This window comes from Anabas testudineus, chromosome 5 (genome assembly GCF_900324465.2).
Source record: "Anabas testudineus chromosome 5, fAnaTes1.2, whole genome shotgun sequence".
Lineage (NCBI taxonomy): Eukaryota > Metazoa > Chordata > Actinopteri > Anabantiformes > Anabantidae > Anabas > Anabas testudineus.
In genome coordinates this window covers 10,998,146-11,008,636 of record NC_046614.1, presented here as the reverse complement: position 1 = coordinate 11,008,636, position 10,491 = coordinate 10,998,146, and the positions used below count along the sequence as shown (strand labels likewise).

Below are 10,491 nucleotides of genomic sequence, written 5' to 3'. Positions count from 1 at the left end.
GCTTTCCCATGTTGATTTGGCAAAATGCCTGCAACTAGAATAAAATACACTGGGTATTGACGCGCAACTGAAATTCCCCATAGGTGTGAACGTAGCATGAGTGTGGGCGGGGCTGATCAGTTGACGTAGGGGGGATGGGCGGGGCTGTACGTCCATCTCTCACATCTAGGATGACAGGCACAAGGTTCAGCGAACCCACGGTTCGTTTTACAAGGAGTGGACAACAGGAAGTGGCGCCGCGGTATTATCCTATTGGATTAACTGAGGCATTAGTGTGTTCATCAATTTAGTGTTGGAGCTTGTTTTAACAACTTTATGTGACAGTTTGATGATGATAACATACTTTTGAATTCAATAACTGTAGAATTACTGTAAAACTGTATTTCACATTATAATCAGATTCTAAAAAGGTAACTTAATAAAAGCATCAAATAAAAGTAGTGTAGTAAAAGTATATATTTGCTTCTGAAGTGATGTGAAATCAAACAAATAGTGGAAAATGAAAATACTCAAGTAAAGGAGAAATCCCATCAAAATCTTCTTCAAGTAGAGTCTAGTAAATGCAGATATATCTATTAATATAACATTATCTGACTTAATACTTTAATACCTTTCAGTGGTACAGAGAAACTGTACATGTTGTGTCACAGTATGCTAGTCGCCAGAGACAGTGACCTGCATCAGATAGGCCACATCACCTATATTACCTCAAGGCATGTTACCTAGTGAGGTTATAGAGATACAGTGGAAAAAGTATGTGAACCTTTTGAGAACAATCATAGTGGAAAAAGTATGTGAACCCTTCCAATTAATTACTGGTTAATATGTGTGGCTCTCTTCAGGTAGTTCCATAGCATCTCTGTTGGGTTGAGGTCTGGGCTCTGACTTGGTCACTCTAAAAGGAGGATTTTATTTTTCAATAAATGTGTTGTTCAACTCAATTAATTCAATTAGCTTTTTGGAGGTAGTTATTCTTACATATGTTAACTTTTTCCACTATCACTAGTTTTTATGGTTGTTCTCAATAAAGACATAAAAGATCCGATTTTTTGTGTGTTATTACTTTATGCACATTAGATTTATTAAAACTCTTGACTTAGATGAAGATCAGATCACATTTTATGACAAATTAATTCCAAAAGGTTCACATACTATTTCTTGTCACTTTACATTAATGGCACCACAGTAAAAATGTAGTTATTGTAAAAGCATGTTCTCTCAATGTAAACTATGCCACATAACAGTGGGCTCTACAGAGCATTTCTTCCCTCTGATATTCTCTAGATATGATTACTGGGGTGTAACTAACCTAGTTATTAAATTTGACATGAATATGGCAAATGGGTTGGACATTTCCTGACAATAAATACCCACCCTTGTGGTTTTTGGGACTTGACATCACACACAGATGAGAGCCGGCTCCTCACATACTGTATGTGGTGGCTTATTTACTATATTTCCATGGTATACAAACAGAACTATAGCTATTTAAAGTAAGAGGTTTTCTAAAAACAAACAAACAGATGTCTCATCTTCCAGTGCTCTGAGGCTATATGTCATATGTGCCAAAGTCAAGGCAGGTCATGTATACTAACACCTGACTCTAATTAGCTCTTCCAAGCATTCACATACTTTTTCCCCTAGCACTATGAGGTTTTCATGGTTGTGTTATTATTTTAGGCACATTATACTTGTTAATACTCTGGACTTAGATCAGATAACATTTTATGATAAATGAATGCAGAAAACCAAGAAATTCCAATAGGATCACATACTTTTTCTTGTCACTGTATTAATATTTAACATCTTTAGAGCTCTTTGAGAGTAGAGATCTACTCAACCTAAGCTATCCCTGGTAAAACACACTGTTGAGTGCTAATAGAAACGATATGGGGGTTTTACTCAGCCACATAATGTCCGTTTTGTATGGACTCGGCTAAGTGTTTTTGAATGGTAGTTTTACCTTTCAAATGAACAAGTACATCATATTTGTAGCTCACATTTCTGTGTGCATGTGTAATGTGAGTGTTAGACACTGTTTTGGAGTTGAGTTGAACGATTTCTTTTTTTAGTGTTTACGTGTAACTTGACATTTTGATATAATAAGTGCACATTTTTAAATTTTACACCACAGCTGTGAACTCATATGAACTCTAAATACAGTAGTGTGAACCAGAGCTGACTGACTAACTGGATATATTGAAGTAACTATCATGTAGGTGAATATTCTCTTTATGAATGAAAATACATCTGGTACAAATATTGCCTTCTGTAGGCACAGAAAAAATGCACACACACACACACACACACACACACACACACACACACACACACACACACACACACACACACACACACACACACACAAACAAACAAAAACACAGAAAGAGAGACTAGGACAAATGGAGAAACTTGATCATACTGAAATGACACGTTGTGAGACCAAATGGCTTTTGGTCAACGCCCTGACCGCTAACATCCATTAGTTGTGAATTACAGAGTGCATAGCAGACGAGAAGCCTTGTGTGGTTGATCAATACAGTTTAGTGTCCACAGTAAACCGGGAGAGGCAGTCACCGTCAGTCGCACTCAGGATTCTTATAAGACAGAGGAGTTTCTTCAGATGGAGGTAAGAAAGACTGAATGTTTATTTTAGACATTTAAAATCATAGTTACCTAAAATGCATGCCCGTGATTTAATTGATTTGTTACAGGCCTCAAAGGAGAGTATGTCAGAACTGGAGAGTGGTATGGCTGCCATCATCCAAGTGTTTCACAAATACTCAGGGCATAAATGCAAGCTAAGGAAAACAGAGCTTAAAGCTCTTATCAACAATGAGATGGGTAATTTCATAAAGGTAAGTTAGTTAGTTAAATTTGATTATTCATTGCATTTATGGCAGCACTTTATACATTAAGGCTCGTAATAACCCATAAAAACAACTCATTTTGACATAAGAAGCACTAATTGTTTTAATCTTAGTGTCCCACAATTATAACATGTCCCCGGTATCAGTGTTAGCTTATCTGTCAGTTGGCTGTCAGTCCAATGCCGATCAATAAATAATCATCCATAAATGTGCACTAAAGTTGTCATGACAAGGTTGAATGACACAAACACTCAATGGCTCTAGATTATGATTTTTAACTTTGCTTTAATTAAAACCTGCAAACAAAATCAGTCCAACATTTTGTTTTGTTGTGGCTGTAGGACATTTCATATACTTTATCTCCTACTGAACAGAAAATCCAAGAGAATGAAACTCTGGATGTGCTCTTTGCGGACCTCGACCAGAACGGAGACCTGGAGATCGACTTCAAGGAGTTCATCACCCTCATCGCCATGGTCACCTCAGCATGCCATGAACTTTTTATCCCAAACAAATAAATAAATAGTTTGCATGCAAACAAATTACTCCATAAAAGAAATCAGCATCACAAGAAGATAATGTCTAAATGAATGACTATTAAATGACTAGATTTCTATTGACCTAATAATACAATTGATAATGTTTTAAATAGTTTGTTTAATATTGTAAGTGTATTGATTAAAATAAAATGTATAAAAGGTGATGTCACCAGAAAAACACATTTATCAAGGATGAACTGATATAAACTATCATGTCATGGTGTGTCTCATCTCTTGGTATGAAGGAGGCCTGTGGTAGTTTATGCTTAAACTTATGTTGCTGAACTGTTCTCAACATCTCCCCCCTGTGGAGAAGACGCAGCGTGATAAATAGGAATGAGTTTCTATGCTTAGAGACCCATCGTTCCTCAGTTGCACATAAAATTCTCTCAAATAAACTGAGTATTTCACAGTCGCATTTATTGTGTGATGATGTTTCTTCAATCTCAAGAGTCCGCCTCACCGCCGAATCAGTGTCTCAGATTGCGTTCCATAAAGTCCAGAATCTTCTTCCAGGCATCTTCCTGTGCGGCAGCGTGGGGTGCAGGGTGTCCTCCCCACAGAGTGATTGCTGCAGGAGAACAGAAACTCAGTCAGAACTTCAGTCGGCATTACCTGACACTTACATTACATGTGATTAATGCAATATAATGATGACAAAATTAAAATAGGATCTGGCTAAATGTAAACATTTAGCTGTGGGAGGGGGCTCACTTCTTTTCGGTTTGATGCTCCACAGAGACATTCTTGAATTTGGTGAATAAGGCGGTTCGATCAGATGACCAGCACCAGGGTACGAAAAACAAGTGAACAGCTCAGATTTTCCTGCAGCCCGCAGAGTCTCCTCAATCTGATGATCAATCAATTACTAACATGAAATTAAATCTTCTACAGTGAGCCTGTACGGCTACATTCAAGAAGAGATTTCAAGAAAATCTGTTAAACAAATTAGAGTTTAGAATGAAGGCTATTTAATGAAGAAAGACTGTGTGTAAATTATTATGTAGCCTGTATTATCAGTAAAATGAACCAATCTACCAGGTTTGCATTCTCTGTGCTCGCAGAGCCTAGGTCATCTTCACTCAAAATGTACAGTACTGGGCAGGTGAGGTTCTCTATCTGCAAATACACAAGGCGTAATGTTGTTTGTAAAAATTACAATGTTTTGACAGTGTTTGGATTTTTTAATGTGTGTTGGTGATTGAGTATTTTACATCACCTTCACTAGGGTCTCGGTGAAAAAGTTATCTGGCAAGAACATATTTCTATAACTGACACGTCCCTGATCATCATACCTCCAATATGTCTGGTCCCTAAGAAGAAAAGGTAACACAAGTCACCCCACCTCATCTCCTGCTGAGGATTCAGCTGTACAGTTATATACCAGGAAATAACGTTTGAGCTAATCTCAGAGAGTTGACTGAACATTTATTAAATCAGCAACAAACTGTGACTCCATAAGACCAAAATTTGTAATTTAGGCTACAGACGTCTCAGTACGACACAAGATACTAGACTCTGTCAGTAATTACAATTTACCTTTCAATGTTTTCAGCCTTGCCACCTGGTTTGAAGAACGTGTGGGCAGTTCCCACTGGGCCATTGATTAAAACCAAACAGGAAGGCTGGAGTGGAGGGCATCAAAATGTCACAATTAACTTTTAGAAAACATCTATTATTTTTATTTCATAATTTAAAAAACAAGTGTTTGTGTTGATCAAAGAGAAAAGGCTTTTCTAAGGTACTTTGACACCCATCCGAGTGGCCATCTGCAAAGACAGGTGGCCTCCAAACGACAGACCAGTGATCCCGACTCTGTCTGCACACACTTGACGATGATTTTGAAGCAGATGAAATGCCGACTGTCCAAACATGGGACAAATTATTATTTTATATTTTAAGAAAATGAAAACTAATTCAAGTAAATGAAAAGTTTTGTAACAAAGATACATGGTGCAGAAATTAGGTAAGACCTGCTTCTTGTCCTACCTTGAAGTATGAATCACCAACATTGATGCAGTTTTGTGGAGCAGGTAATTCTTTGTGCCCTATGTAGGCAAGGGACAAGCTAGCAAAGCCTCTGGATGCTACAAGGGCAGAGCGATATTCTACCAATCCTCCACCCATTCCCCACAGGTCTAACATGGCTGGAAACGGACCTGGGCCTACAGGGAGTCAGTACAGTAGATCGTGTTGAGAGGACACAGCCTTTGCATGTCAGTCTTAACATCTGTCAGCGAGTGCTTCAAATGATCTGCTCACCGGGGGGTAAGAATAATGTCCCTACAAGTCCATTCTCCCGGATGTCTATTCTCCTTACACCTGGAGCAATGTACCAGCGCTCAGCTGTGACAGATGCCACCTCAGTGCTCTGTCCCTCACTGGGTGAAATGTGGCCCTCCAGTAAGTGTATGTTCACTACATATGGAGTCATGACATTTTTTTTCCTCAATCTGTGACAAAGACAACAGTTCAGTAGTTTGTGGTAGTAGTATATTATTAGGAGCGACATGAAAACTTTAAAATGACCCCGATATCCTGCAGTCCTGTTGCTCATGGAGACATACAGCTGGGTATGATACCACAAACTCTTCTGTCTCTACTTCTCATTGAGCTTGATTTTAATAACTTACCTTAAACCATCTTTTGCCCCAGGAGCTGGCTCCAGTCCCCAGAAGAGTCCCATTGGCTCACAACCCAAATATGAACCTCCGACTGAATGATCCCTGGTCACTATTTGAAAGACAAAGAAACAGGCAAGGTAAAACATTACCAACTTTACAGAGGCTTCAATATTTCTAGTTTTAGTGGATAAGAGCTGACAGCACAACAGTACAAGAAATGTAATAAAATTCAGTTTTACCAGACTAGACAGACTAGTTTCTTCCACAGTAAGGTGATCTGTTTTAATAAGATATTACATATACAAAGCATTACATATGATGCAACAATGAATATACAGTGCTTTAAAACTCAGAACAACTCACGGTTGACAGTGCCATCTGCATCTGTATAGTAATGGGCAAATGCCTCCCACAGGTCTCCATCATCACAGTGCATCCGTGCACACACTGTGACTGGATACTGTGGAGGCAGAAAATAACCTTTAATACTGATCGGTTCATCTACGAGGGCCCGAATGGGAGCAGCTGTCAATAAAGGGGAAGGTCTACAGCTGCTCCTCCACCGAACTGCACCTGCAGGCAGAAGAAAAATACACTTAAAAGAGTCTATCTAGGTGATAGATTTTTAGCATTGCACGCATACAGTGGGATGCCCTTTTTTCAGTGACTACAACCTGACATACAATACATACCCTTGACTGATGTTTCTGCTTGACAGTGTACATGTGCAATGAGGAAAAACAAGCCCATTTTCATTGACTGTAGTGCAGTACACCATGAGAAGATTGCAGAAAGGTTTACATTTACTATATATTAAAATGCTTCTTTGCATTTTGCTTTAAAGAATCACCTTAGTTACTGAGATGGCTGCTGATATCTGCCAACAGCGATATTAGCTACTCACTTACAAACCACGATATATGTAGTGTTGAAAACATACTGTCCTTGGAAATATGGCAGAATAAATATGAATCATATGCATTACTCTGCTTTGCATAATTTCTAAAAAAGTATGTGATTATTACACTTTGTTAGACTATTTAACAGGAGTGTCTGTACAGGAAACTAAAACCAAACAACTTAGTTGCTCTGTCACTGTTAAATATTAAACCTTTCAACTGTTCAAAGCATGAAGTTAAATAGTCTGTAATGGGTAAAGGGTAAATTCCAAAACACTGTTTTAATAGTTATCTGAAAGATTTGAGGTCTAAAATAGTAAACATAATCACATCCTATTGGTACATGTATACTAACAGTATGTGATGTGAGCAATCTTATATCAACACTTTTTATAATTTTTGAATATTTGTTTAATTTAGGACATGAAAAGCAATTATACATATTTACATTCATCTGAAACTGGTGTATGAATGCTATGTTTTCACCTTTCCAGTTAAAGTACATATGTCATTCTTTTGCACACAGTTGTATCTGCACAGGCCAAACATTAAATAATCAGAAGTCTTTGGAGTTCTGTCTGAATGCCAAAACTACTCTCATTTGACACATTTAGGTAACATTTAAGGACATTTAAGCAAGAAAACGTGTCTCCAAGACTATCGTCTAATCTCCCACCTCCAATTTAGTTTTACTCAGAGAAACATTTTTAATTGAAGTGTAACACGTGGTGTAAAGTTGCTGTGAGGGTTCTTACCACTAGGAATCTTCCTGGCAGAGATAATACTACAGGAATAAACCGCTTGATTTATGATAGTGTCAACACCTACAAGAAAATAAGACCTAAGGCAGGGAGGGGTTGCCCACCTTGTTTTGATTGGTTGATCTTTTTTCCATTTAACTCTTTTAGATCTGGAGCTGCATTCAAGTAGCCATATTATGCTTCATTTTAGGTTTATAATTTATTCTGGGACTCAAGTGATTAAACATTTACCTTCGGTACAAAATTCCTCGTCTTATTTTTGTTGGAAGACGCTTACTTTCCTGAACTCTCGCACTGGCTAGTCAAAATAGACTTTATTAGTATACAAGTATACAAAAATATAAGTATTTTTAACTGGAAATTTGAGCGTCTGACCCTTCTCTATTTAGAAATGTGTATGATTTTGACACTAAGGACAATTTTCATGCTTATCTCACCTTACGAAATGTAGTTGCACACTCATCAGCATGACAACAAATATTTTTTAGTGTTAATCCCAGTCTGATAAACAAATTTAATAAGCAACCTTTACACACACACACATTATTATTCAAAGCAGAGTCATTTTAAATGTCTTTAATATCTCAGATGGTTGTAAATGCTACATCTCAATCAAATCTTTTTCTAACAAATGTGCAGCATTTAGAGGCAATTTTATTCAGAGTCAAAGTAGTTTTTATTGGTCAACTTAGATGCAAGCATTATAATTACATTATAAGCATTGTAATTACACAACAGCTTTATAATAACACAACAAATAGCAATTTCCTTACCTACTGCATGTTTCAAAATTGTCAGTTTCTTGTATAAACTGAAGCGTGGTATCATTCTGATTTCTCTGATCTGTCGTATTGTTGTTACACTTACACGTGTTATGACCGTTATGGTGTACTGTAATTAGAAATATGCGTTAGTTGTTCTTTCACTTTTCTAGTTAAAATACATATGTCAAGCTTTTACATACAGTTGTATCTGCACAAATATCAAATATTCAGAAGTCATATTTTACTTTACTTCACTCCTTTTTCAGGAGTTCTGTCTGAATGCCAAAACTACTCTCATTTGATACATTTAGGAAATATTTAAGGATATTTAAACAAGAAAACGTGTCTCCAAGGCTAACGTCTAATCTCCCACCTCCAATTTAGTTTTACTCAGAGAAACATTTTTAATTGAAGTGTAACATGTGGTGTAAAGTTGCTGTGAGGGTTCTTACCACTAGGAATCTTCCTGGCAGAGATAATACTACAGGAATAAACCGCTTGAGTTATGATAGTATCAACACCTACAAGAAAGTAAGACCTAAGGCAGGGAGGGGTTGCCCACTTTGTTTTGATTGGTTGATCTTTTTTCCATTTAACTCTTTGAGATCTGGAGCTGCATTCAAATAGCCATATTATGCTTCATTTTAGGTTTATAATTTTATTCTGGGACTCAAGTGATTAAACATTTACCTTCGGTACTAAATTACTCATGTTATTGTTGTTGAAAGAAGCTTACTTTCCTGAACTCTTAAAACAATAAAACTGCTATATAAATTATATATAAAACTATAATATAAATATTTAAAGAAACCAGAAGAAATATAAACAGCCTTTGTCTTATGTCCCTGTCTATAACTTGCTTTTATTTGACTTTTTTAGACTAGTCAAAAAGATACCTTCAAATAGTTTTTCTGATCAAGTCAATAGGTCATTTTCACTGGCTAGTCAAAATATCACACTAGTCACACTAGGTAGTTGCAGATATCACATTTTAACTAGTCATACATTACATATATCTACAATACATTGCGGATATACAGTACAGACCAAAAGTTTGGACACACCTTCTCATTCAAAGAGTTTTCTTTATTTTCATGACTATGAAAATTGTAGATTCACACTGAAGTCATCAAAACTATGAATTAACACATGTGGAATTGTATACATAACAAAAAAGTGTGAAACACCTGAAAATATGTCATATTCTAGGTTCTTCAAAGTAGCCACCTTTTGCTCTGATTACTGCTTTGCACACTCTTGGCATTCTCTTGATGAGCTTCAAGAGGTAGTCACCTGAAATGGTCTTCCAACATTCTTGAAGGAGTTCCCAGAGATGCTTAGCACTTGTTGGCCCTTTTGCCTTCCTGCGGTCCAGCTCACCCCAAACCATCTCGATTGGGTTCAGGTCCGGTGACTGTGGAGGTCAGGTCATCTGGCGCAGCACCCCATCACTCTCCTTCTTGGTCAAATTGCCCTTACACAGCCTGGAGGTGTGTTTGGGGTCATTGTCCTGTTGAAAATTAAATGATGGTCCAACTAAACGCAAACCGGATGGCATAGCATGCCGCTGCAAGATGCTGTGGTAGCCATGCTGGTTCAGTATGCCTTCAATTTTGAATAAATCCCCAACAGTGTCACCAGCAAAGCACCCCCACACCATCACACCTCCTCCTCCATGCTTCACGGTGGGAACCAGGCATGTAGAGTCCATCCGTTCACCTTTTCTGCGTCGCACAAAGACACGGTGGTTGGAACCAAAGATCTCAAATTTGGACTCATCAGACCAAAGCACAGATTTCCACTGGTCTAATGTCAATTCCTTGTGTTCTTTAGCCCAAACAAGTCTCTTCTGCTTGTCCTTAGCAGTGGTTTCCTAGCAGATATTCTACCATGAAGGCCTGATTCACACAGTCTCCTCTTAACAGTTGTTCTAGAGATGTGTCTGCTGCTAGAACTCTGTGTGGCTTTGACCTGGTCTCTAATCTGAGCTGCTGTTAACCTGCGATTTCTGAGGCTGGTGACTCGGATTAACTT

At 37.7% G+C, this 10,491-nt stretch overlaps 2 protein-coding genes across 2 annotated transcripts; one reads left to right on the top strand and one right to left on the bottom strand.

The window, feature by feature from the left end:
• The first annotated feature begins 2,695 nt into the window (after positions 1-2,695).
• On the top strand, positions 2,696-3,413 carry LOC113153242 (protein S100-B-like). The gene is made up of 2 exons (XM_026346783.1): positions 2,696-2,858; positions 3,245-3,413. The coding sequence occupies exons 1-2, from the start codon at positions 2,730-2,732 to the stop codon at positions 3,386-3,388; spliced, it is 273 nt and encodes a 90-aa protein (XP_026202568.1). The 5' UTR covers positions 2,696-2,729; the 3' UTR covers positions 3,389-3,413.
• Positions 3,414-3,598: 185 nt separating this feature from the next.
• Positions 3,599-8,979, bottom strand: LOC113153241 (bile acid-CoA:amino acid N-acyltransferase-like). The gene is made up of 12 exons (XM_026346782.1): positions 8,910-8,979; positions 8,467-8,584; positions 6,397-6,606; positions 6,043-6,142; positions 5,672-5,862; positions 5,399-5,574; positions 5,155-5,271; positions 4,949-5,034; positions 4,629-4,722; positions 4,448-4,528; positions 4,124-4,259; positions 3,599-3,980 (listed from the first exon to the last, which is right to left on the bottom strand). The coding sequence occupies exons 2-12, from the start codon at positions 8,519-8,521 to the stop codon at positions 3,880-3,882; spliced, it is 1,347 nt and encodes a 448-aa protein (XP_026202567.1). The 5' UTR covers positions 8,522-8,584; positions 8,910-8,979; the 3' UTR covers positions 3,599-3,879.
• Between the last annotated feature and the right edge of the window lie 1,512 nt (positions 8,980-10,491).